Raw genomic sequence first — 27,830 nt, forward strand, 5'->3', positions numbered from 1 at the left:
CCTGGGCATAAGGTTTTACAGGATAGTGACAAAATGGTTGGCCCTTGCAGGTTTGCATTTCTGTGTTATAAAATTGGATTTCACTGGCTGTTGATTAAAATTGGGTTGTTTACTGTGCTCAGGATGTGGGGTCTAGGATGTTGGGGGGGAGGAAGGGCTGTGAGTTAGGCCAGACTGTGCAGACTGTATTAGCTGCCTTCTAACTGCTTGCTTTTTCCTGATCTTTTTCCTGCTTCCAGCCCTCACTCAGCCAATGAGCAAGGAGACCTGCTGCTGAATTTCTCCATGCTTGGGAAAGGTTTATAGGCACATTGTGCACTGCCAGGTGAAAAGCCAAGGAAATCGGAGCTTTGGAATTGCTGTACGCATCTCTCTTTGACCAGCTTTCTCTCTGTGGCTTTTCAGGGATCTGCAAGGGAGAAGAAGAATCCTTTTCCAGTGACTTCTGTTCCAGATGAAGACAAAACAAGAAGACCTGAGGCTGGAACAGTAAGTGTTTGATTTACAGCCCTGCCTGCAGTTTCTGAAGACACCAAACAGGGCTGGCCCTGCACCCACCCCAGTTTCTGCTTCCTCATGAGCATTTCTTTAGGGAGCAAAGGGAGAGGGAGAGATCTGCCCATTGAGGGCAGCACCTGCTAAGTAGCTTGGCTGCAGCTGAGCAGCACTGGAATTTTTGACTCCTTGCTGGGCCTTTGACCAGTACTGGCCATCAGAAATTCCTAAAGTTGCTGCTGCTTATTTTATTGTACATTGTAGTCATGACAAATGTTGTGTTGTCCTGTAGTGCCAGCAGTGGGGAATACTCAAAAGCTGTAACCTGCCATCCCACGGGACCTTTGCAGTGTCATTTTCCACAGGACACAGAGTTTTGTGGGCCCCTCTGGGCAAAGGGATGCACTGCCATGATCTGCTGGCAAACTTGCAAAATGAAGGAAGCAGGTTGTGCCATGCAGAAGGGCTGGAAGGCTGTAAAAATCCTCCCCCTAAAGAGGTGGCTGCTGAAATTGAAAAGGCTTTGCAGGTCCTCCTGGAGTAAAGTCACTCCAGTTCCTGACTGTCCTCTGCCAGGTGTGCCTGTTGCACGGATCCAACCAAATATTTTCTCTCTCCCTCCTTCTGTTCCAGAGTTTTCTGCTGAGGAAAGCCAAGGAAGATGATCAGGAGCCGGCCTCACCTCCTATCCTGAATGACACGGAATTTCCAGTGTCCCAGCCTGGAACCCAAGTGCCTTAACTGGGTGTCCAGGATGCAAATAGTTCCAAGTTCTCCGTTGTTTTGAAGCCTTACAAACAGTTTTGTTTTGTTTTTACTTTCTTGTTCAAGGGAGAGATCCTGCATTTTTTTGTTTGTTTGTTTTAAATACAGTTGTAATTTTTTTTGTTACCTTTGGAAAACTTTGTGGTTTTTGAGGGTAATGCTTTTCTGCCTTGCAAAAGAAGAGAGGGAGGGTGGTACCTGCCTTTAAAATGACAACATGCATTAAATTGTCTGAATGGCCCCATGTGCTGATGGTCTATGTGATAAATGTGACATTGGGTAAAAATTCGTGATAAAAGAATATAGCAAGAAATGTTAGATTGGTGTTAATATAAAATATGAAAAAGGGTATGGTCCGTAGAAACTATTCCCCCGCCAGGTTTCTACCGTCCTCAGTCCTGAGACAAAGAGAACAGGACAAGGTCCATTACGAGAAACAAAGACACCAGCCAACCCAGATAAGAATCGACATCGCACCCAGACAGAGAAATTCCTCTCCAAACGAAAAAGAGAATTCTCTGCCAAGGAATACACATTGAAATAAACGTGGACCAGCGAGCTCCATCCGCATGTGAAAGGACCTTCCCGGAATACGGTCTGCAGAGTCCGACAAATCCGGGAAGCCCATTCGAAAATTATTTGGACTATTTGGACTATCCTGGGCACCTGTTCCACCTCGAGACATGAAAACCCCTATAAAACCCCGACCTGTGACTTGCTCTGTGTGGATTTGGGAAAACTGTGCCTGAGAGTGCGGTCTTCTCTTCCACCCAGCGCTGCGCTGTGAATCCTTTTGTGGTTTTCTCTTTTTATCGGTGATTGGGATCGTTTTATTAATAAATTGTTTCTTTGTTAATCTGATTGTTGCTGTTGCATTTATAACAGTCTATAAACGGGTCCATTATGAATAACTAACAGGACAATATTCACAGCTGTTGCTGACAAAGAAATCTGCGCTCAGACTATGTTTCTGAGGGTCTTGCTCAGTTTCAGCCTTGCCAGACACAAGTTTGGGTGGCAAATTGACCACAGATTGTTTTTGGAAACAGCTCTGCCTTCTGTGCTGGAGGAGTGGGACTCACAGGGAGGTTTCATTCTGGGACTGCTTTTTGGCATGTGGGTTGGTGAGGGTGGAAAACTGCAGTGGGTCCCTGAGATTGCTTGGATATTGTTGTGAGTCTGAGAGCTTCCAGGTAGAGGAATCTCTTCTTATAAAGAAGGGATTAAGTGGCTGAATGTGGAACAGAAGGCACATTTTGCATTTGGATATTTGACCAGTGGGTGTGAATCAGCACCACAGACATGCAGAGGGGTGACTTTTACCCTGATGCCAAGGGGCTGGAGGTGGCAGTGCCCTGGTATCCACAGGGCTGTGCTGGCTGTTCCTGTGGCCATGGGCTTTACAGAGCTCTGCGCGGATTTGCAATTTCTCCCAGCACCTGAATTAGGTGTGCTGTGCTGATTTGCACTGTCCTATTTTTTATTTTTTAATTTCTTGGAAAATGCGTGCAGGGGAGATAATGTACGAGCAATTCTTGGCCCGTGTTAAGTCTTGCCTGTCGAGCAACTGTTTCTCACTGGCCCTGCTGCCACTCCCAGGAACAGCCAGAGCTGCACGGTGTCCGGCTTAGGGTGTAGTTGCATTAAAATGCCACAAAGTGGCAGCAACACCGGACTCGCAGACTGAGCCAAAGCGGAATTGGAAATGCAAGTCTCATCTCCCGACTGCCTGTGCAAATCTTTAGAAAACAAATACAGGTGTGGTTAAAGCAGTCAGCAAAAAAATTCAAGCGGAGTATCTGGAACAGAGTTTTTGGGTTTGCAAAGCTTTGCACTGCAGTGAGGCTGAAAATATTCCAAGAACAGTTTCAGTGTAAATAAGGACAGAAAGACCCATTTGACTGTGGGAACAATTTAGAGTTAAGAATTTCCCAGTCATTTGTTCTAATTAGGCTCGAATGGGCTAATTGGCTGAATTTTTATCACCTGTTGACAACTTGTTTGTGAAATAAATCTCGGTCTCATTTGATGTGGGAGCCTCAGTCCCATCACACAGGGTCCTGTTGAGCATCCTGCAGCTGTCCCAGCAGACACAGCAAGCAAGGTGCTGCTTCTTGTTCTCGTCCTGGTTTGGGGCAATTAGGTTGGGCTGGAATTGGGAAACCCTGTAGTCAGTGTTGCATTCCCAGCACCTTGATTTTATCTTTGATAAACCTTTATTTACTCAGGAGTTTCCCTGGGTTAGTGCTGTTTGTAGATTTTTATTTTATTTTATTTTATTTTATTTTGGTTCTCGATGTGTGTTTCATGCAGCTTGTTTCCAACCCCTAGAAGAGATAGGAACACTTCACAGTGAAAATGTTGTTGCAAGTGGAGGTAAGGACACAGAACTGAGCTCCTGCAGCCAAGACATAGGCTGATTTTAAGAAACTGCACACAAAAAGGTCATGGCAGCAAAATGATCTCATAGAATCTGGTGCCTCAACAGCCTTAGAACTGCTGGACTGCTGAATGCAGTGAGAAAGGCTGCTCACCCAAGTGTGGTTTCAGAATCTGCTGCCAGCCCTGCTGTTATTTGATTAGCTTCCCACTTCTCTGTAAGAGTCTTACCAGGTCACAGGCAAGGTTTCCTTGGTTTTGATGAATAAATTGTTCCTGACATGTTCAGTCTGCCCTATGGGGGTGTATGTGAAACCTACAACGGTCACCAACACTGACATTGCAGTAGCTGCTCCCAAATCCCACTGCATATGAAAGATCCTGGAGACAGGCAGGGTGCCCCTCCTGGTTTGGGATCATTGCTGCCTCCTGTTGCTTCTCCCGTGCAGCACCCCCAGGTTGATGCCTGTTGGGTGTGTTGATAAACACACGGTGTGAGCAGAGCTCTCTGCCAGGGCGGGCCGGTTTTCTGCAGGGCTGCATCCCCCTCTGCAGGCAGGCGTTTCCAGCTGACATCATTTTCCCAGCCGCTATTCAAACAGGAGGGAAGTCTGCAGTCTTTCTGATAGGAGTGCCCACATGTATCTGGTTTGTATTTTAAAATATGCAAGTATCATATGCTTTGCCTTCTAAAATTTTCTGTTCTTAGCCGAATATTTTAGCAGGATGTTGAATCCAAAGAGTTGTTCTGCCAGCATGGCTCTACTGGGAATGAGATTCCATTGGGAAAAAGTAGTATTAAATAGTATTTGAAGCTGGGAAGAGTACAACCAAATGGACCACAATCCCCTTTGAACATAAATAAATAAGGTGTGGGGGTAGGGCCTCCTACCAGTGTGTGGCTGGTCTGTTCTGTAGTGTGGAGTGGGGGGGATATTCCTTTGTCATCCCTGTCCCCTTGCCAGGACAGGTGTTAAATCACAACAGCTTTATGTGCAGGTAGGTCACTGCAGTTTGTCACCACAGTAATCCTGTATTTTTATTTCTTGTTCTACTTTGTCGTCATCAGCACATTTCCAGCAATAGCAATTCTAAAACCAGTTCTGTACAAAATATATTTATCTGTGGTGCCATCCAAGATTAACAGTGTGTGACACCTCTTTTCTGGGAACAGGGTTGTTCCTTGTAAAGCTGCTCTGCAGTTTTCTCCCCAGTCCTTAGGGATACACCTGCAGAGCCCTGAACATGAGTGTTGGGGCGGGGCTGTGCATTGAAATACAAATGAGATGCCTGTTTTAGGATCCTGTTCAGAGCCAGTACCGTGTGACTGCCAGCTCTTCCCCCACGGCAGAGAACCACAGAGCTTTCGCTGTAACCTGATTTTCCTGCTGAACACTTCCCCTTTGGGGCCCGGCAGGTGCTGTGGTCAGTGTGGTGCAGGCCCGTCAGTCACCCAGAGGCCGCACCCACGGGTGCCACACTTTCCCACCAGGAGGAGAAATGGATCAGCTGGCAACCTGCACTGCCCGGCTACCTGGTTTCACAGTCAGGGCCATTTGGTAGAAAAGTCAGGGTTTTTTTAGCCAGGACATCCATTTGGTCCCAGAGAGGGAACCTTTATCATTCCTTTCCACCCCTCAGGGTCAGGTCAAGAGTAATAAGGGTAACCATATCCTTTTGAGGATGGCAGTGGGGTGGTGCAGCTCCTGACAGTAATGCTTCTGCTAACAGAAGCTTCCTGTTGAGAAATCTTCACTGCAGAAACCCAAAAATACTAAATGCTGTAATGTTTCCCAGCACCAGTGTGCTCCAGACATATAACAAACGTGCTTTGAAGTAGAAATGTTTTATTGCAATGCTTCATTATTTACAGTACTGTTCACTCTGTCCCTGGGTGCTACCAAAGTGCAAAGCCATTTTGGGCAGGAAAGCCAAAGGATGGTAACTCAGCAAAAAACCACAACTGTGCCTCCTCACTCCTGCTGTCCTGCCTCTCCCCAGTCCTGAATACAGAGAAGTTTGCTGCTCTCCCTGGGCATTTGGAACAACCTGGTAATTGTGAAACTTTGGTCACAAAGGATTGTCAGTTGTTGGTCTGTTCAAGTTGATGCAGGAACAGGAATCTGCAGTCTTTCCAGCAGGACTTTACTCAGGATTCAGGGTTTGCAAGGGCGTAACAAGACGGCTTTGTATGCAGGGCTGTCACGCTGCTATCTTAGCTTTTGATGGAAGTACTGGTTTATTCCCAATTATCTTTCTTGCTGACTCTCTTTGGTTCATTTAAGGTTTTGAGGTTATTTATCTACTCCCTTAAAAGAGCAAGTAACTCGAGAATGTTACCAGAGTTGCTACTGGATACTGAAATCAGTCAAGTCTTTTAGAGTTGCACTTAAAAAATTTTACAGAATACCACAAATTTTATTATGCATTTCCATTTTGTATAAAAATGGTGATTCAAACACCACTGAAGCCTACATTTTCACACACTATCATCTCAAAACAGGACAAATTACACTGATTACTTCAGGAAGGACCTCTCAACAGAAACTCTCCTTTGGAGAGGGGGGTAATAACTACAAATTTTATGGAAGTATTCCAGTGGAAACTGAGGTCAAGAATCTTTCCATATTCTTAACAAGTTTATTAGCTCGAGAAAATACTTTGAATGAGTATTCAGACAGAATTCCTGCGATTTCCACTGCTGCCAGCACTGCCTTGAGAGGTGAGCAGTGAACTTCTCTGCCTCAGTTATCTCAGGGTACATCAGGGATGTCATTACTTCTAAAACTTGAGACACCTTCTGTTACAAAGCTCTTGTACAATTGGGGAACATTTAAGACTCCATTCCAGAAAATAAGTTAAATGAAATGGCACTCGAGCCCTCCAGAGAACATGTAGCAGAGCTGTTGGGGGAGGCTCAGCAGCAGTAGCTGCTGTTGCTCTCCTCACCACACGCCTGATTGACAGTTCAATATTGAGTCCTTGCAACAGCTCCTCAAATGATTCTGAAATTACACCTTCTCAAAAATGGGATGATTGCAGTTCTTGGCAGGTTTGTTCCTGTGAGTCACACTTTTATTCCATGTCTTCACAGGCTTTTCTGCATCACTATTGATAGAAAGCCACCAAAAGCTTTACAATTGCAGAGATACCATTTTCACAAAGAAAATGTCCTGGATTTATTCCTTAACCAACCACACAAAACACAGTGTGCAGAAGCTCCATGGTGACTCCCTTGTAGCATTCCTTTGGAATTTGGAGGAGGGAGCAGAGCTCACATGCAGTCCACAACGTTGCTGGATCCTTGGCCCACATCCCGGATCTGGCTGCTGAGACAGGAGCACACGGCCACACCTGCCCCTGCCCTGCAGTGTGACACCGAGCCCACGAGCTCCCACCTACGGGAGAAAGGAAAAAGGTTCCTGCCATTTCTGAGCATCCTGGAAGTATTTTCTGTGCCTGAAATTCTATTCCAATGCCTAGCTGTTCACTCTGCACAGAAATGCACCCCATTTAGTGCAAAATCAGACTGAAACAAGCAGAAGAATGTAGATTGTTACTGAATGAAAGAGTGATAACAAGAGATAGAGAGGAGCAGAGGAGATGTTTAAATGTTTACAAGACTGCCCTAGTGATATAAGCAGCAGTCCTGCACTGATAGTCATGGATATTACTGAATTATTAGCAGGAAACAAAAGCTAGGCTCCTCCTGCACACTGTCTCTATGCTGCTGTGTTTTCACACAGGCAGATTTCCTTGTCTTATTAGGACAAACAAAACATTTGAAATTACCTGTTCACTATGGGATCAAATGCTTCCACTGTATTCAGGTACACGTTGCCATTATGACCTCCAACTGCAAAAATTTTCCCCATCAGTGTTGCTATGCCAACACCACCCCTTGGAGTTGTGAGCTCTGCCACGTATTCCCATTTGTTACAGCGTGGGTCAAACCTCTCCACCGAGCTCAGAGGCGAGTTGTCATCAAAGCCACCTGCAAACAACCAGCACAGGGTCAGCTTTTGGTACTCCTGGTGCAGGGGATATCCATCCAAGACTGGCACTATCAGATCATTCTCAGCCTTCAGGGGGTCCTGTCCAGCTCTCTTTACCAGAACTTGACAAGCTCCTAAATATTGATCTAACAGCTCACACTCTTCTCACTGCACAAGCATCACCCAGAGCAATAATTTTCTTCTACTCAAGTTGCAATGATTCTAACGTTACTGTTTTTCTCCCTGAGTTCATCATACTTATAATGAAACAGCTTTCCATTTGGAGGAGAAAGCAAAAGGATGGTGTCAATCTTAAACTTATTTTACTTTATGCAAAACACACTCTAGCAGTGTTCTCAAATTACAGCATTGGCAAATATTTGAGTAGGGAAAAAAAATTTCCTATAAGACTCAGTGATGCATTCCCCTTGCTGAGGAAACTGTCAGAGGAACATTTTGTTCAAAACCTATTTAAACACTTATGATAATATACAAGTCAGAGCTTTTTAAACTATCACTGTGGCACACGTACCTGGCATCTTCCTCTCTCAGGAAAGCAGGTAAATACAAGGTAGCACACAAGCAAGAAGCTGTGGAATAAGTGCAAAAAAAGCTACTGTTGTCTACACTCAGAACACAACTGGAGTGCTTTGAAAGCATGTGAACTTAAGAATCATTTCCTAAAAGGAAACTCAAGAGTAGTGAATCTTGAGAGGATTTTCTAAAACAGACATATTGGCCTGAACAGATCAGCCCTCCTGAAATGTGGATTCGGAGCTGCTTTTCATTTCCTTGCTAACGTACCTTCATTTAAGCGTGCCCTGGTTGTGCTTGCATTCTTCTCCTTCCCAAGAACACCAAGTACAGGTCAGCTCTATCTGTTCCCGGTTCCTCTAGCAACAACAGCCTCTTCCAAAGCCCAGCACTTGGCAGCAGCAGAACTACAAAATGCCACATCCTTACTCACCCACAACATACAAGCAGCCGTGGAGCTCGCTGACACCGTTCCCAGCCCTTCGCTGACCCATCTCTTTCACTTCTATCCACTTATCCAAGTGGGGATCGTATTTCTCCACACTGGAAAGAGATGCTACACCATCATTGCCACCCACAGCGTAAACATGGTTCTGGAATACAGTTGTACAAAGGTTATTTGTGATGTAGTTGCCTTTACTCAGCTTTTCATAAGCTGTTATAATTATAGGAAAATGTGATATATCCACTTTCATTGAAGAATTCCAGCAACATATTTAATTACCTAACATAAATGCTATCTCTTCCAACAAAAGAAGTGCAACAGTTTTGTAGTGTTGCAGCTGTTTTTCACAGCTGACTTAATCCCAGAGGGATTAAAGTAGAGCATGCATTTGGTACGTTTAAACATAGTGACCATGACAAACCAGTCAGCTGAACAAGACAGGAAGCAAGAAGGACACAACTATCTGTGTCATACACAGGGTACTCTTCCCAGAACCTCAAATACTGTTGGAGCAGCTCAATTTGCTATGCGTATTACCCTAAATATGCTCACTTTTTGCACAGGACTTTGATGACCAGAGGTGCTCGGACCCACCAGCTGCATTTTGTGAATGCAGCTGTGAACAGCAGGGCTCCCCAGCTGGCCTGGTGTGGTTCTGGTTTTATCAGTTTTATGTATGTATTTGTTCCTTGTATTAAGTTCATTTTTATAAGTTATAATGGTTTGCCCCACGTCACCCATGTTCCACCCTCATTGGTTTCACCCCAACCCCAGTTCTATGTCAATCATAAGTTATCCAGCCCCTGGGTCTTGTCTGTCACTTTGGGGTCTCTCCCAAAAGTCTGGAAAGTTCCAGTAAGGACCCCAAGTGATTGGACAAGACTTCAGCTGTCTCCCCACCCGAGTTATTGATTTGTTACTATGTATGTCATTTACCTGGAGAGCCATACCCCCTTGGCCCCTGATTTGTCCCCAGTGAAACCCATCCCTGAGTTCCTCCCCCCAATAAAAGGTGTTACATTGGGGGAGGGGGGGGCGGTTTCCTGCTTTTTCTCTCTCACTTTTCCCCCCTGCTGCTTCTGCTGAGGGGTGTCTGCTGGGGCAGATACCCTGATGAATAAAGCCAGCAGTTAACCCAGAACAGCCTCCCTCTTTTTTCCTGCCGTCGTCACTCCACTCCTTCAAGCAGGAAAGAACTCACAGGGGTCGGTGAGGTTCACCCTACTACCGAGCCGTGCCCTTCACTGTCGAGGTGTCAGGGCTGGCCCAGGCAGAGACAAGACACCTCTACACTGGCCCAGCCCGGGAGGAAGCAGGACTCACCACCAGGGCCACGGAGCCGACGCCTCCGCGGGGCGTGTTCATGGAGGCCACGGTGCTCCAGCGGTCGGAGTCGATGTCGTAGCGCTCGGCGTCGCTGAAGCACGTGTTGTCATCCAGGCCCCCGATGGCGTAAATGGGGCCCCCCAGGGACGCCAGGGCGATGCCTCTCCTGGGGAACCACAGCAGTGACACCTCAGTGCGAGGCCTTCACCAGAGGGGGACACAAAGCAAGTGCCATGGTACAGGAATGGCACCTGCCTCAAACCGGGGGGGAAAGAGCAATGGAAATTTTAAAAGTGGTGTTTATAGTAAATCATGTTGCTGGCCCTCTGCACACCTCTGTGTGCTTTTGACTGAATGTCAACTCTAAGGCCAAGTCCTCTGCTCACAGACTTGGATACATGACATTGTATTTAGATATGATGCCTCTATTTTATTAAATCTGAAGAGGAACCAAAACCTGCTGGTTTTAACTGCATTGGTATAAATGGCTGCTACCATTTGAGAATGACTGGGGATGATAGTAACATTAAAAGGCAAACCTGTGCTGGTTTTAAATAGCTGAACTCTAGCAAGATTTAATTGCGGTTTCTTTCATTCTAGTGTTTTTTAATTAAGTTTTAAAAGGGTTGCCAGATTTGTTTCTACTAAATCTACGAATATGAGAGTACAATCAGTACTATAAGATTAAAAGTATGGTCTAGAACGTGAGCATTACGTTTCTGCTTTAACCACCACGAGAGGTGATTTACTATGTTACTGACAATATTCTTGTCTCACTAAAGAGGGCAGGTTCAGAGATACAGAGGCAGTAGCAAGGGAGGCACAATCTTTCTACAGAACAAACATTGTGGCAACATCATGGCCTTATCTTAAATTGCCTCAGCAGATAACACAGACACCACTTAATGGCGGCAGGTTTTTTTCTCCACTAAGTGCTCCAAGACCTCAGTGAATGGGAGGAGTGGAGCTGGGAGGTAGCCAAGGCAGAGCAGCCCTTTCATTTACCCCAGTACTCAGCAATAAACGTCACAGAAATCTAGGGCTGAGATTCTGCCCTGGGGTGTTGGAAGGAGGGAGGAAGCAGAGCCAGCCACTTCTATAAGTCTGGGTCTTCTACTTTAATTAGGTCACAGCTACAAATAGCTTTTGGACTTAAGCCATACTTGATATCTCACTCCCACTCATACATGATACTTTGAAAAACAACAAACAACAAAATGGAATGCAGAATTAGGGACACTGATTTAAGTAACAGCAGAAACAAAAAAATTACAGCAGATCTGTGAGCCTAGTAACTCCTTAAAAGAATCTTAAATGTCAAGGCAAAAAAAGTCCTCAATCTGACTTTCAGATTGTGTGCTTCAGGTCTTTTGTGTGAAAAACATAGGCAGCTATTTGTTTCCTGGTGTAGTATTTCACATTTTTTTATTTTAACCATGAAGTATTTCACTTTTCATGCCATGCTTGCAGTTATCTTGCTCATTCTTAAAAAGAGCAAAAGCCCCACAGAACCAGTTCATCAGTTCCAAGTTGTTTACTGGGCACACCAGAAAGTATGTAATGCAAGCATAGCTGGAGTAACAGAGGACCCTGGTCCAGAAATAAGCTCCTCCAAAAAAAGGACAGAAGGGTAGTACATTCAGAGCACAAAGCTCCAAAACAGGGGAAAGAAATTCCTAGAAATAGAACAGTTTGAACCCCCCCGGATAAAAGCAGGACAGACAGAATGTTTTTCAGCATCAGCAAGAAATGGCACATCACAGAGTAGGACTTGGAGCGTGGGACACATATACCTCTTTGTGTTCATTGATGCCTTCATCATCCACTTGTTTGTGAGAGGATCAAATACTTCCATGCTTCCTAAGTGTTCATTTCCATCATGTCCACCTACTGCGTAGACTTTACCTGAACACACAGACATCTTTTGATACAGAGACTGCTTGGCAACATTTCAGTTTTCATTTATATAATATCCCTGCCTATGTGGAGACAAAGAGGTCAAATAAAGGTTAAAGTTTTAAAATGTTTTCAATATCAGCATTTTATATGCTGTACCCAACCAGGAATCTGTTCTAATGTGAACTTTTACACAAAGCTTGAGATTATGTAGACAAAAAAGTCTTCCCATAATTAAAGTAGTAGAGGTCAAATCACAGTTTGGACATATGTACCAGTCCCTCCAGATTTTCTATGTAGAAAAATTATCTCTGTTCTGCTGCAGCAACAGAGAGGCTGCCACATACAAGAGAAAGCTGCATTTTTTGGTGCTAAGCTGCTCTGGACTGCACAGACCTGTTTTCAGAAGATGGAGACCCAAAAATAAAGCTAAGTCTGCTCTTGGAAGAGTTATGGTCTTGGTAACTTTCCAGGATATATTTAAGTAGGAAGGGAGCCAGTATGAGTACTAGCAAATTCTGGGTGACTGCTGTTTAAGGCCATTTCCTTATAATGAATTTTTAAAAAGTATATCACCTTAAGGTAAATTTAAAAAGTAAATTACTTAAGGCAAGAGGCTACATACAGTTCAGTTGGGCTGGGAGAAACCATTAAAGGCCATCTAGTCCAGCCCCTCTGCAATGAACAGGGACATTCTCATTTTCAGGTTGCTCAGAGCACCATCCAGTCTGACCTTGAACACTTCCAGAGATGTGACATCTACCACCTGTCTGGGCAACCTGTTCCAGCTTTTTACCAACCTCACCATAAAAAATAGATATGCTTCATATCGAGTCTAAATCTACCCTCTTTTAGTTTAAAACCACTACCTCTTGTCCTGTTACAACAGGCCCCACTAAAAAGCCTGTCTTCATCTTTCTGGTAAGCTCCCTTTAAAGTACAGAAAAGCCACAACAGGATCTCCATGGAACCTTCCCAAGTCTGAACAGCCCAACTCTGTCAGTTCCCAGTAATGTCTTTTCCATATGCACAATCTCAGACTGGCTCAGGACCAAACACTCCTTTATGGGGGAGAAACTTTACTAAACTGAAGACTATCCAACAATCAAGCAATTAGTTTACTTCTTGTACTGCTAGTAAAAGTACCAACTCAGCAAAAGGAGCAAACAAGTGCCTTTTGCCTGGGGTTGCTTGAATAGGGTTACTGACCTCCCACGGAGATCACACCCACGTGCCTCCTCCTGCTGTTCATTTCGGGGCCGAAGAACCAGCTGTTCCTACTGATGGAGTAACACTCGATGCTACGGAAGGGGTCACCCGATCCACCTCTGCCGCCGACACAGAACAGCACACCTGCAGAACACAAAACAGGTTTCCAGAGAACCAGCAGGAGGATGGGCAGAAACAGCTGTATAGCAGAGCAAACTGAAAATTACACAGTTCAGGGGAACTTGTATTTCACTTCAAGGAGCACAGTCATTGCCCTTCATAACTGGATACTGGATTTTGGCCTTTGCTTGACATGCTGCTATGGCAATCAGCTATCTATGCTCTTGTAAAAACAATGCATATTTTAAATATGCTTTTTGTGATTTGGCTTAAGGAGATAAACCCATTGTTTGTTAAATACAATGATGTAGAAATTACGATCTGCGGTCAACATTCATCACTCACTTTTGGTGTAGGTTAATCTCCAGAAGTTAACTCAACCTTCAACACCAAAAGATAACTGTCCACTGTTTTCAGTACAGCTTTGAACAGATTGCCTGGTCATAACATACAAAACAGCTCTGAGTTTAATACAGATAGAGCCAATCAGGATAAATTATTAATGCTTTAAAGAAAGAAAATGACTGCTAAAGTTCTGCTAGGAAAATGCAGCACATCACCGAAATACCAGCGAGGTACATAATGGCTTCACCCAATTTTGCATTAAGTCATGAACAGCCCTCGATATCAAGCTATACCTGCCTGATATCAAGACACCTGCACAGATGTGCTGCCTTTTCTCCACATCACTCCCTACTGGGCAACCAGACACACATTTAATTACCAGCAGTCTGCTTCCTTGGTGTTGTGCGAATGGAGTACTCAAAGTCAGGCACTGCCCTGCTGCTCAGGTGAAGGTGGTAGTTCCTTGCTTCATCCAGCAAATCCCTACATTTTAGATTCTGCTTGACAATCTCTTCCTTTGCCACAACACCCATAAGGAAACAAATGGGCAAGAGAGGCAGCCGTACCTGACACAGAAATGAACACAGTTGGAGACAGTGGCTGAAGTGCTGAGTGTCACCATGCAGCGCTGCGCATGCACAGCCGGCAGCCCCGGAGCCAGCCGGCAGCCCCACGCTCCTCACTGAGGAGAGCAGCTTTCAGAGTTCCTCCAGACAACAGCAACATCAACAGTTCTTTTCGGTGGTAATGTTTGCTACAACCATTGGCATTTCAGCCACAGTGGAGAAGTGTCCCTTGGCCCAGGCTGTGCTGAGGAAGGAGAGAAGCTGCTGCCCGTGCTGCATGCACACCTGCCTGTTGTGATGCAGGCAGCACCTGTGGCTTTACCAGGGCTTTATCAGGTTAGTCTGCTGTTGGGTATGAATCTCCAGCTCACTGCTAGGTGCCAGTGTAAGAGGGCTCGTGCTAAAATGGTTCCTTTTCTTGGGGTGGCAAGTCAAAAAGGAAACACTTAGTCACCATGAACCAAGTGTCCATGAAGGAGGTACTGCTAGTGCAGTAACACCTTTCTCTAAGGCAGACTCGACAGACTTCAAGCCTAAAAAGAAGTAATAAATATTGAGAGCTAATTGTTTCCTTCTCTGAATCCTTCCTGCTGTCTATGTCAGCAAACCTTTCATCCTCCTTTGTAAGTCAAACAGTGCAGAATACAAAGTACAATCAAAAGCAAAGGTGGGACAGATGTTAGTGGGGGGAACCGAAGCAAATCTCCACCTGACTTCCTAAGGTTTGGAGTCAACACAGTCAATCAGCTCTCAGCTGGCTCAACAGCAATGGTGCAGAAGTCCAGTAGCTCCAAAGCTTCTCAGAGCAGCAGGATGGGGCTGTTACAGCACTGACAAGTGTCCCTGTCACTCGCTCTTCCTCACCTCCTTGCTTTCAGTCCCACTTCTTCCTTTATTTTGACCCAGCTTATTTGAGGCTACTTTAAAGCACCACTGTAGCCCTGCTGACAGGCCCCTAAAGTTAGTTTATGTGGTAAGAACTCCAAGCTGTTAAATTCAGAACCTCATTTTAACAGTGAAACCCATACGGCTGAATATGACATGGATAATCACTGACTGGAAACCCAGGCATGTTTTCTGCCAGCAGCAGTGTCCAAGTCAACTGATGACTCCATATGCTCTGGCAAATAACTCTTATTTACAAGAAGGGGTTTACTTTTTCTTTGCTTGAATCTGGTGTCTGGTTTCCATCACCAGAATAAAATTGGTAATCTCATCTGCTAGCACAATTGAGCAATAAATATAAATTTCTTTTAAAAAATCTTTAATTATATTGCCTGTAAGGCTAAGTTTAGCATAATAAAGAAGGGGTTTTTGTACCAAGAACCCCATGGTAGTCTAGACAAAACTGAAGGTTTCTGGAAGACAGCTAATAGACCATTGTGATCTTTTCCTAGGAAATGTGAAAAGTTACTCATGAAGACAGCAGCATCTCAGTGGACCTCTCCTTATTTACATAATGCCAATATTATCAATTCAGCCAAATGCAATATAATCAAATTGGAGTTTAGTGACAACTAAAACTGCACAGCAAATCACCTGATGAGACACATGGAATGTTTTGCAGCACATGGCATGCAAATCCTTCCCAGTACAGGCTCTCCACACCTGTCTCAAATACTGTGACACAACTTGATGTGACACACCTCTCTGAGTTTCTCTTCCTAGCCATGTAAGAAAACTCAAGAGCTTTGCCTCCTTTCTTAAGTAGAAATACATAACAGAAAGTGCAGTGAGCATATCAGGCTGTAGGAGTGGCAAGCTAAGTGAAGTGATGGCTTTATATTCTCCCTGTTTTGTGTCAGTACAAAACATTTCTGCTCAACCACAGATGTTGCTTTTTGTTGGTTCCCCACCTCCCAGCCACGAGCACAAAGTGAGTACTCTTCTGTCTACAGGAACAGGAGAATATCACTTCTCCCTTATACTTAAGAACTCTAACTTACATCCACTGTCAACTCCCAACCCTGAATACAAAATGAGGGGCCAAAAGCTAAGAACACTTTTCACCTTGAGATCTACCCAAGTACGAAGAGCTGAGTACACAACTAAACCAGCGATGAGACAGGCACTTGGTGCCTCAGTCTGCCCTACCTGTGCAAGGATCTCATCCAGCCACGCAGCATGATGCTGTGGATTGGCCAGCAGCCACTTGATAGCAGCATTGTAAACCTGCTTTTCATTTTCAATGTTGAGGTCACTGGAGGACAGGAGTTTATGGAGGTGCTGTGGCGACACGCTCACGAAGTCCTCGCACTCCATCACTTCCGCGAAATGCTCACAGGCAAACTGATCGGCCATGTCCATCAGGTCGATGCGGTTGTGGCTCTCGGCGAAGGCCCTGACTGCCAGGCAGTTGGAGGGGTGGAAGTGCAGCTTCATGTACTCACAGCAGGCCTTTGCCACCAGTTCCACCTGCAGGATGCAGGCGGCATACAGCAGGGGCTGCACGTTGTCCACCGTCAGCGTGAGCCGCGAGGAGTACGCGAACTTCACCAGGTCCTCGATGGCATCGCCGTCAAAGTCCCGGATCTCGATCACCTTCTGCTTGGCCTCCGCCATCTCCGACAGAAACATGGCTCGGAAGTACGGGATCACGCAAGCCAGCACCAGTTTGTGGCAGGAGATCAGCTTGGAACCAACCTGAAAGAGGAAAGAAAAAAAACCAAAAACCCAGTGTTTTACTGGAATGTCAGCTTTGCCTGTGAATACAGGAACAGTGAAGCTGAAATCAGAATTCTGGACTCCATGTGTTTTGTCTGTGTTTTGTCCACACAAATTAGCCCCATTTGTCCTGTACTTCTGGCATTACATCCAAGTATCCTAAGGAATTCTAAGTTGCAGCTTGGCCATGAGAGTAGAGCAAAGCCATTAACACAAGGAAGCAACAGCACTGATGCACTGAACTTGCTTGTCTTTAAAAGCCTTAGAAGCATCCTCAGAAATATTCCAGATTCACCTTGGAGACAGGAGGAGACTGCTAGACACTTGTTTTTATATGTACTCAGAGACTTTAAGGGGGTGAAATTAGAAAGAGGCATTTTTAGACAACTTAATTTAGATTTCTGGACTTTTACCACTGTAAAGGAATTGATATTTATAGAAGCAAATTGATGTAAAAACATAAGAATAACAGCTATTTCAGGGGTTATGAAGTTTCCAATCACTTCAATACTTTTAGAATGCTTACCCACAAAAGACAGTGTACTCCCCATAAAGAAAAGGTATTTCTCAAAATTCTGATCAGAAAATGTACATTTCATGTACAAAATTCTAGAATTCCACACTAAAAAACAATCTAAGTATTGAAGGTAAATGAACAATCCACTGTTTATCTGTGTTCCGGGAGTGCTTTCTTACAGCCTTTTTCTCTCTGCACTAACATAAAGGGATGGCTGGCTGACATAAGCAACCAATTTCCCTGATGGACTCAAATTACATGTTCATTTTCCGATGAAGGTGTTACAGAGAGCTGCTGTGCACTTAAAAAAGTGAAAAGATACTACATTATAAAGGATAATTTGGATTTTTTTCTAGCTCTGATACCATACTCAACTGCTTTACTTTTTTAGAGTATGATCAACACAAGTATAACCCACCTGGTGAGCAGAGAGTTGAGCACAGAAAGCAAACACACAAGGAAGAGAATACAGATTTTAAAAAAGAGGAAAAGATGGATGGTTCAGTGTGATTATTTCAGATCACCCCAGAAGGAACAATTCAGACTTACCAAATGAACAAAAAGCAAACCACCAGGAGAAAAGCAGATGGTATTCATCTGCTACTCTCCACCTTCTAGCAGCCTTCTCAGACTGTTCATATGATAGCAGCAGGAGAGTAGGTGAAATTCCAGAATTTAACTCTTTGGAGCAGAGGGAGTCTTCCTGTGTGCTCCCACGGCTTATCACTCTTACAGCATCAGCACTCCAACTAACTACAGTAGTGATAGAGGAAGATGCTACAGTGGTCTGCTGTATCAGAGAGAGCTCCCAGGCCATTCTCGCCTTCAGACACTTTTATTCTGCCCATTATCCCACTCTCTAATTAAACCTTTTTTTTTAATTAAGTGGCTTTACTATGTTACCGAAATCTGCTTTATTTTAAATTGGTTTGGGTTGGAAGGGACCTTAAAGGTCATCTCATTCCACCCCCTGCCATGGGCAGGGACACTTCCACCAGTTATCTAGCATCTTCTTGCTATTTTGAGTTCCCCTCCAGTTACTATCTATCATATTTTAACGACCAGAAGTTAAAACAATAATTGGTCTGATGACAGCAACACCAGAACTGCTCCCTAACTCAGGTCACACACAAAAGCAGAAAGTTCAGTAGAGATCTGATTATTCTTAAAACATGAGGCCTGAGCACTACAGGAAGAAAAATCAAGCCCCCCTGAAAATCCTAATTCAAGTACATAGTTAGCAGTTACTTGGAAATCCCTGATTTAGGAAGCCATACAGTACGATGTCCATGGGTTGCTCTAGCCTTCACTGGAAGCCAAGCCATGCCATCTAATAGTCTTAAACTACCCAAACAGCTCCACACAGATCACACACATGAACATTAATACAAGCCTAACTTAGAGGAAGTTAAACAGTAAAATGTTTTTTTCTAAGGCAAGTTTCCCTAGCAGGAATATGCATTTAACTAAATTTATAAAGTAAGACTTTCTGCCCTTTTTTTTGCAAGGGCAGGTGGAAAGGAAGAAAGGTAAGAATGAGGTCAACAAGAAAAGGGATGAGGAAGGTTGGTAACACCAGGGACAAACATCTGTCAAGGATTTTCCTTGTTCATATCTAACAGTCAAAGTAGCAGGCTAACAACTTCTAAAAGCACCTGTCATTTGTTCTTGGTTTAGGAACTGTGCTGCATCACTATTCCTTAAATAACTATTTTGCACTAATAAGTTGTTTAGCTAATACTTAATATTCAAAGGTGCTGCACCCACTTCTGTGCTAAATACAAACTTACTGTGATCAGGATATAAGTAATATACAGCTGAGTTACAAATAATGCATTAAAGCAATGCTATGCAAGAATCATAAAATTTGCTTTCTCCTTCTCTTCTTTTACTCTTTGATCTGCTGTAGAACACAACTGTCAGGGTGGTTTTTTTCTTCCTTTCTTTGAAGAATGCTGGAAATTAGATTTGTGCCAGAAATGCTGTTTGATGAGAAGAATCTAGCAAAAAACCACAAAATACAGACATAGAGGTAAAATTGGGGATGAAAGTATATTGAGAACAAAGAGGCTATAAGGAGCTGGAATTGCACAGTAATTAGTGACCAACTATGGGAACTTGCTTAGAAGGCAAGCTGGATGAGGTCAAAGTCATATACTGCCTCTCTCAGATTGTCAATATTTTAAGTGTTTAAATTTCAGCTGTAAACTTCCTAAATAAGGAAAAAAAATATGAGTATATCCAGAGATGCCTCAGATGCAAGAGGTATTCTGTGGCTTCCACAGCCCTGCCAATATTCACAGCCACCTCCCAACACACTTATCCTGCAGCTTAATCATCTTCAGACTGATACATGCAATGGATATGTGACAAGTATCACCTTCAGTGTAACATCACAGAGCTCTCCAGCTTCAAAGAAGTGAAGAAGAGAGCTGTGAAAATCCTTCCAAGCCTCATTTGCCTCAAACACGAAGACATCCTCATCCCCATCACTGGTGGAAGGCCGAGGTTGCTGCTGCTGCTGCTGCCGCCTTTTTCCCTTTCCCAGATGTTGTTTTGCCTGCTCGGGGACCATGGATTCTGAAGCCATTGGCTGTTTCTTCTCTCACTGCATCAATCTTCAAAAACTCCTGCCAAGATAAAATCCAGCCCATTCAGGAATTATGTCCTAAAATTCAGTTCTTTTCATCTTCCTGTTTAAAAACAAAGACAAAAAAGAAAGTAAGACATTAGGTAATGCTAGTACTTTCACTTTGATTATGTTACAAAAATTTGGGGAAGGTGAGAGGAGAAGGGACAAAAAAAAAGAGACCCACAGCTAAGACCCCTATGTAGGTACCTTTAGGAAAAGCCATTATTTATGAACTTGTTGTCCACACTTCTTGATATGTCCACACATCTTGATAAAGACATGAAAAAAAAAAAAAAAGGCATACATGTACCTTAGAAGCATAGAATTGTTTGGGTTGGAAAGGACCTTGAAGATTATACAGTGCCAACCTTCCATTAGACCAGGTTGCTCAGAGTCCCATTTGGCCTGGCCTTGAACACTTCCAGGGATGGGGCATCTACAGCTTCTCTGGACATTTTCCAGCATCTCACCACTCTCACAGCAAAGAACTTCTTCCTAATGTCTAATCTAAATCTCTCCTATTTTCATTGGAACTGTTCCCATTTGTCCCATGGCCACCTGCCATAGGTGCCACAAAGTAGCTCCTCCTGTTTTTCATAAGCCACCTTTAAAGTGCTGGAAGGTACTCCAGATTATACATAGAAACATGTTTCTCTTACAGTGACTACCTTTGGTTTCTTGGTTTTTTAGTTAATTTATGATGCATTCATTCTTCATTCTATGCTAAGAGTTGATGACTGCTATAATTCAGGGATTTCTGCTCATGGAGTCTAGTGTTGGAGGACACAGACTGGTCAAAAAACAAAAAAATTCTTCTGCAATAAAAATTTAAGTCATATGTCTGGGAGCAGAACCAATTTTCCCTTGGGAGATTTTGAAAGTGTCCACGCCTCTTACTGAATTTACAGCTCCTCATGTACCAGTACTGGAGAAAAAGAAGGAAGTGACCTGAGGCAACTGTACTTGTTCCTGCTGCAGGTCACAGGGCTGCTGCCAGCTCCACATCCTGTGTAGTGGCAGAGTTGGTGCCTGCACTGGGCCAGGCAGGTTCAAGTGGGATAAAACAGGGAATATTTGCCTGTGATGCTTTAAGCAAGGTAAGTTTTCTTCCTTTAAAAGATATGTAAGAGAAAGAACTTAATTTTTCCAAAACTACAAACTAGCTCAAAGACATTCTGGATCATGGGATCTTTATACAGTTTATAGCAATGAATACCTTTCTCTGCTGAAAACTTAGCTTCATTATGCCAGATTTGACAAATTACTAAGATATTTTTCTAGTTCATGATATTTTGGTTCTTAAATTAATCCTCCATGACTGTGCTCATGTTTAGCACACCCTTCAAAGAGGTCACTGAGATCTGAAGCTGACACTGAGCTTCAGACACAATCTCCTGAGGTTATAAAAATTAACATAGACAAGCAAGAGGGAAAAAACTGATGTTGAAATGCTGTACAGGGATGTTGAAAGGCATCATGTGTCATCCATTCACATGATAATGTAGGTAAGATATAGCATCTCTAGCCTACACTTGTAGAGAATTCATGCTTATTTTGGTCTTTGACTGACACTCACTTTGCCAGTCCCTGCTCACTCACTCACACCCAACCACTGCTACAGCGAGTAGAGACACTGCTTTCAGACAGAACTGCCACTGACTGCTAAATGAGAGTTCACAGCTCCCAAGTCATAAGGTTTTTCCATCTGACACATATGCTACATTTATCTTCCTGCTTTAACTGCAGCTGCACACAGACTTTCCTCATCTATTCTGTGTCTCGAGGTAAAAAGGGCTGATGTGTACATTTCACCTATTCTGGATATGCCATTGTAAACAGCAACATAAAACCCATGAGTCTTAAGAAAGTATCTGTGCTGTTGGGGTGAATTTTTTATGCTACAAATGAACTAAGAAATAATACAAAAGCCAGACATAACTGCTTTTAAGCAATGCTCTTCATCCATATCTCATGCTTATAGCAAATAAAGATCTTGGAGATGTTCTGAGCTTTTGCCTGTAAGAAAAGAAGCTGAGTGCATACTTGCATTTATATATTTGATACATACTGAGTACTCACGTGGTATTGTAGGGGAAGAAACTAGAAATGATACCAGAGGAGACCAATGGCATTATTTGGGCACACAGCCATAGATAAGAAAATCACATCTATGAGGGAGTGCCCAGTATTGTGATATCAAGTATGTGTATGGGAACATGAGAACAAGTCAATTATTGTTCCTCAGGTAAGGAAAAGTCTCTGCAACTTGTTAAAAATTAACATGCGTAATATAACCTTCAGAAATATTCAGACAGCAATAGAGTGACACACTTCAGCTTTCTTCTGATGAGACTTGGTGGCAGGTAGATTTTTATTCTTCTCCCAAGTCATCAATTCAGGAGCATCTTGTTCCTGTCATACACCTAGGTCATGCAAATCATTTTAGACAGCTATCCCCAAATCCTCCACTGGTCTTAATTACAGCATCTCACAGTTTGAGTCTTCAAACAAATCATCATCTGTTATAGAAAGTACCAGCTGTAGTCATGTTTCATTTGCAGAAAATACTGGCTTGGGGTTATCTTTAGCCATAAGCCTTCTCAGTTCTCAGATTTTAAATGAAAAAGAAATTAATTTTAGTAGCACTTGACTCAAGATACTAGTTCTGAAAATGTGAAGATCACTCCACATTCATGAGGGTCAGTATATTTCAACTCCACAAACTAAGAGAAGAGTCATTACAAATTTACTCCCTCAAATTAACAGTAAATCAACAATAACATCCAACTACTTGAGGTTAGTTTAGTCCTGTGTGAATGCCACACACACACAGAATCTTTCCTCTCTAGAACAAAACACTGCCACTGCCATTCAGAACTTCAATAACATGTTCCCTTTTTCACCTTGGCAATTAAGTCTTCCAGTCTAATATTCTGACAACATTAAGGGCATAAAGTGACCATCACAGCAAGTGAGGCCTCTAAGGAAACTAAATGATTCATAACATCATCTATCATTCCTTGTAAACAGTTACTTGACACTTTCACATGTCCATGAAGAAGGACCTGTCTGAATAAAAGGAAACCAAACAAACAAACCCCACGCGTGTTTACAGCTCATCATCCTTTGCTGAGAGCCAGTCAGCAATTTCCTTGTTCAAGTTAAATATTTAGAAATACTGATGATGTCTGCTGTTCTCGAGAGTGCCACTGTTCCAGACCCCAAAGTCTGTGCTCTGGTTATCAGTGCTGGCCCTCAGGCAAGGCACTGAGGATCTCCTCCCAGCTATTCCTCAAACTTATAAAAGCAAGAAAGGATAGGAGGTCAGAGCACAAACAGGCTATCTTACAACTGCTCTAATTCAGATAACATCTGAATTCAGTAACATCTCAAAGTGACGTGATTTTGACTCAGACATTCTAGCTAAATCTTAATCGGAATAAAGTGTAAAATTTCTCAAGTCACATTGAGTACTTCTGTTCAGTAGAGACAACATACCTCCATTTTGAGGCAAAAAGAAATTGAAGACAATAGGCAGTGGTAGGACATGAATAACATTGCTCTGTTTTCTCCCATTATGAAATTAAATCCTAGGAATCCTGGCCGACAAGCCAATCTAGACACTGGAGTACACAGCCTCCTTTCCCCTTGGAGAACCTCAGGAGGCTGTGTGTCCCAGAAAGAAAGGATCACCCTTATTCTTTCTCTGACACATGGAAGGAAGACAGTTCAGTGATATAGAAAACAGACAAAACCATGATTGCCACTGTAACAAAAATAGGCAGTGTTCAGGTAAGAGGTATTACGATAACTGTAAATCAAACACTCCTTACGATCAGTGGTACTGAAGCTGGAAAAAAGGTGGCAGAAGTGCAGGAGAAATAAAGATACAGATGAAGTTTCCCCAAGTATCTTGTATGTAATTTTGACTACCTACCCCCAAGATGAACTAAAATCACATTATGATCTGTTCAAAGAAGGGTGGTCAGCCTCCCTCAGGAAACAAAAAGGCCTTTTAATTGAAGGAGACAAGAAGTTTGCCTTTGTACATGTGGCTATGTAAAACTAACTTGTGTAACACAGAGCCTGGTGAGTCTCTGTGGATAATGAAATGCTCTCACTGCTGCCCACAAGATCAGAACAGCAGAGGCAGCAACAAGATCTTATCCAGTTTAATCCAGAGCAAAAGGAGCAATTGGAGCTGTTGTCTTGTGTTGTGCTAAGAAAACCTGAATGTTTGGAGAAAGGACAGCTGGCAGAGCTAAGGAAGACACAGAGGGAGAGAAGTGGGAAGGGCAGGAGGCAGCTGCAGTGCAAACTGCAGACAAGCAGCAGCTTTGGCAGGGACTGTGCCAGCAGCTGTTTTACTGCTCAGTCTGGTTACAGACACATGACCAAGAAGGAACATGGGGGGAAAAAACTGATAGACAGAATAGTGTAGAAAATCCTCAGTTCTCTCCCATTCCTCCCTCTCTTTAGTTCTATTAAAGATGATGTGGAAATTTTATGCAAAACTGTTCAGATGCCCACACTAATTAGGTCAAATTAGACAAGGCTGGAAAACATGGGAACATTCAGACTACACACTGTATTACAACCATAAACCTACAGCACTTTCCAGCAAAAGTTATTTAACAGAAAGAAAAAAAGAGTCAGAAACTACCCATCTAACTGGTTAAGCTTGTTTAAAACCACCAGGATTGCTTTTGTAGAAACGCATAGAAAAGTTTCTTAGACAACACTAATATACAATTTTAAATCTGTTCAGCATTTCCAAGGTTCTTTGCAGCAAAAAAGGACATTATTGTTGTGTGTTATCTGTCACACAGGTATCTCAGCAACAGTGAAACAGGTACAGCTGGCAGCATCTCTCATCTGTTTGTATAATGAAAACCCCATCCGTGCTGCAGACACATAAGCTGTGAATGAGGACTGCTCTTCCTTGGAAAAATGCAACAGAAAAGTTATTTTGTGGAGCATGAAAAGCATAGCCAGATAAAATTTCATTTTGGAAATAATCCTTCCTGGCAGCCCTTTCATGCTGTTTTGAGACAGCTCCTTCCCAGCTCCCTTTGATTTGATGCTCAGTGAAGTTCTACTGAGGTTTAATCCCAGTTTCCATGAAACATCAGAAAGGCCACTCGTCTCCTGGGATTTACAGAATGACAGGTTGACAATTTTGTTCAATTCTGCATCATAAAAACAAACAAAAACCTATTTTGCCATGATTTATTTATGCTTCGTTTGCTTTTACTTCAGAACAACCAGCAAAATCCCTCAAAAGTCACATAACAGCAAAACAGGACTCTGCTTTGCAGATACAGGGGTAACTAAGGCGTGGTTTATTTATGCAACATAAACTTGGGAAGACTCAAAAAGTAGAACATAAAATAAAAACCACTGAAAAACAGTGCAGTGGGAGCACAGTGAAGTGCTGATGGATGGCTACAAACATTTAACTAGCCTACTACATTCACAAGAACACAGAACAGTCCCTTAACAAGGAGAGGCACTACTGTCTTCTCGGATAGACAATATTAAAAATAACAATAGTTAAATAGTCTCCACAGTAGCATTTAGTCCAGCCATTCCCAGGAAGTATTAACAGAGAGTAAAATTATTTCTAAGTCATTTGGCAGCTTCCTTTATCTTGGGCATGTAAATCAAGGCATGGTACCCACCAGAGCATTCCAGAACTGCAGCCAAACAAAGCTTCCCATGCACACACCAGTCCCTTCCTCCCAGGACTCTCTGCCTTAGCTGCCAACCATCATCACATTCTTTTATTTAGAGCTGAGATCCACAAGACAAACAGCTCAACCCATAAAGCAGTATCACTTTCCTTTTGTCCCTGCAAGGCTCCTTCAAAATCTGAAATCAAGAGGTGGCAGAGTTAATACAAGACAAAAAGGCTTCACAACCCAAGATGCTACAACCATTGCAGGAAATGATTATTACAAAATCTGTTTGCTGAAACCTGCTGGGGAAGAACTAAAGCACTGGGTAATGCGGTGCTGTGCTGCCTTGCATCAAATTACTGGCAGTCATTACACAATGATCCTGTCCTCGTGTGATCACACTGATTACATTTGCCTTTACGAAGGAACGGCCAGCTAGAAAACTGGATGCCAAGCTACTGACATCCTACTGACAATTAATAAAATAAATTAGGTCAAGAGCACACTGCACAGAAACCCCAGGCACAACCTCACCTTGCAACAACACAGTCACACTTCTTTGACAGCACGAGAGTTTGCAAAGAGATTACAGGGGACTCAGCCCAAATTAACTCAAAAACCTCAGACCACATTGCTTGAAGGTGGCTGAACATTTTGCAGCTTAACCTCCAGCAAGGACATAGGAGACACTTCTGTTGTGGTTTTAATTTAGCAACACTTGATGAGCTATTTTACTTGTTGTGGTACTTCTCTACGGTGTGATTTGTTTCTTGATCATCCTTGCAGAAGCTTTTGCAACCAACACAGAAATCACAGAAAGCCAGGTATCTCCGAGCTTTGTAACTTTTACAAGTGTGGGATATATAGGAATGACTTAGGGAAAGGAGGAAACACAGATACACTTCCCAGTGGCCGGTAAGCGATTGCCAGGAGTGGAGATGGGAAGGGGGAAACCAACCCAGCAAATGAGGAAGGAAAGCCAAGCAGGCACTTTCAAGAGCTGGGGGAGCTGTGGCATCTTAAATTCTTATTTATTTGAGAAGGAAGGAGAAGCTAGGAAGCTCTCTCCAGCAGCAACGGGCAATTTCATGCTGGTTTTTTTTAACACAAGTATTTGTTTTGGGGTAAGCTGAGTGACTACTCGTTAGCCTTTAGAAGATGCCGATGCTTAGAGCTGGCTCAGGCACCACCTTTGGCTGTGGTCGCTGCATGGACCACCCTGAAAAGCGTGGAATGCCGGCTCGGTTAATTTTTAATTAACATTTATCTCTTTCTCGGCCGGTGGGGCTGCCGGGCTCTCTCTGCGGGTCCCTGGGCAGCACAAGCCCCGATGCCGGGCCGGGCCCGGCGCCGCCTCCGCTCCCCCCGAGCACAGCCCGGCCCGGTGACCACCCGCACCGAGCCCACCGCAATCCCCGCACACCGCCCGCCATCCCGGCCAGGAGGGAGCCGGGCCGGCCCCGCGGCCCTCCCGGGAAGGGCTCCGGGGGTACCCGGGGGTGGGAGCAGGGGGAGCCCGCCCCGCCGTGCCCGCCCGGGACACCTGAGCGCAGCCCGGGGCAGGGGCGCCTTACATAAGGGCGGGGAGCCGCCATGGCGGCAAGAACGCGGTACGAGGGCGCGGGACGGCGCGGGAAGGGCGCGGAGTGGGACGGAGCCCTCTGGCCGCGGGGGAAGGGGAGGCGTGGGGCCGGAGCCGGGGTTAGCCCCGGGGTTAGCCCGCCCGGAGCCCGCCCCGCTCTCACCTGCGCTGCCGCTGCTGCCGCCGCCGCCGCCGCGGGTCCGGCGGAGCGCCCATCGCCCGCCCGCCAGGGGGCGCGCGGCGCGCATGCGCGGAGGGGCGGGGGCAGGGCGGGAGGCCGGCGGCGCTTCCCGCGCTCCCGCCCCCGGAATGGCCGTGGGGAGGGGGCCCTGGCCCTGCCCCCGGCGGTAGGGGGCAAAATAGACTCTCCCGGGTCTTGGGGCATTTAAGGGCTGACCTTCAGCGGGAACCAGGAGCAGGCAGAGCAGCTCCTGAGAAATATCATCACCCTGTCCCCCCCCCAGCTAGTGCAGTCTTCGCTGGAGTAATCTTCCCCTCTGTCTGGGGGCAGCCGTGTGGGGAGTGGCTGAGGTCACCCGGCCTGTTCAGCCTGGAGAGGAGGAGACTGAGGGGAGACCTCATTGCAGCTTCCTCGGGAAGGGAAGCGGAGGGGCAGGCGCTGAGCTCTTCACTCTCCTGAGCAGTGACAGGCCCCGAGGAAACAGCCTGAAGCTGTGTCAGG

General features: G+C 44.4%; 1 protein-coding gene across 5 annotated transcripts; it reads right to left on the reverse strand.

Annotated features, from left to right (window-relative positions):
• Positions 1-5,469: 5,469 nt before the first annotated feature.
• Positions 5,470-27,379, reverse strand: KLHL8 (kelch like family member 8). Of its 5 annotated transcripts, none has more exons than XM_083861271.1 (11): positions 27,312-27,379; positions 25,570-25,759; positions 19,637-19,886; positions 16,170-16,718; positions 13,889-14,075; positions 13,045-13,188; positions 11,733-11,844; positions 9,937-10,105; positions 8,602-8,761; positions 7,432-7,633; positions 5,470-7,037 (listed from the first exon to the last, which is right to left on the reverse strand). In XM_083861271.1, exons 3-11 carry the CDS (start codon positions 19,844-19,846, stop codon positions 6,914-6,916), a joined length of 1,857 nt encoding a protein of 618 aa, XP_083717397.1. In that variant the 5' UTR covers positions 19,847-19,886; positions 25,570-25,759; positions 27,312-27,379; the 3' UTR covers positions 5,470-6,913. The 5 variants fall into 5 exon arrangements, with proteins under 5 accessions (XP_083717397.1, XP_083717395.1, XP_083717398.1 ...); XM_083861269.1 differs by having other exon boundaries at positions 19,637-19,949; XM_083861273.1 differs by lacking the exon at positions 5,470-7,037 and adding an exon at positions 8,167-8,224 and having other exon boundaries at positions 7,516-7,633; positions 19,637-19,949.
• Between the last annotated feature and the right edge of the window lie 451 nt (positions 27,380-27,830).

Source organism: Zosterops lateralis, assembly GCF_965231275.1.
Source record: "Zosterops lateralis genome assembly, chromosome: 5".
Taxonomy (NCBI): Eukaryota; Metazoa; Chordata; class Aves; order Passeriformes; family Zosteropidae; genus Zosterops; species Zosterops lateralis.

Excerpts from the sequence above, each read along its gene's own strand:
- KLHL8 (XM_083861271.1), bottom strand. The coding sequence starts at position 19,846 with ATGGCTTCAGAATCCATGGTCCCCGAGCAGGCAAAACAACATCTGGGA. Across the intron at positions 11,845-13,044 it reads GGGTGTGATCTCCGTGGGAG|GTAAAGTCTACGCAGTAGGT; the intron begins GTCAGTAACCCT and ends CTGTGTGTTCAG. Across the intron at positions 10,106-11,732 it reads GCATCAATGAACACAAAGAG|GAGAGGCATCGCCCTGGCGT; the intron begins GTATATGTGTCC and ends GTGGTTCCCCAG.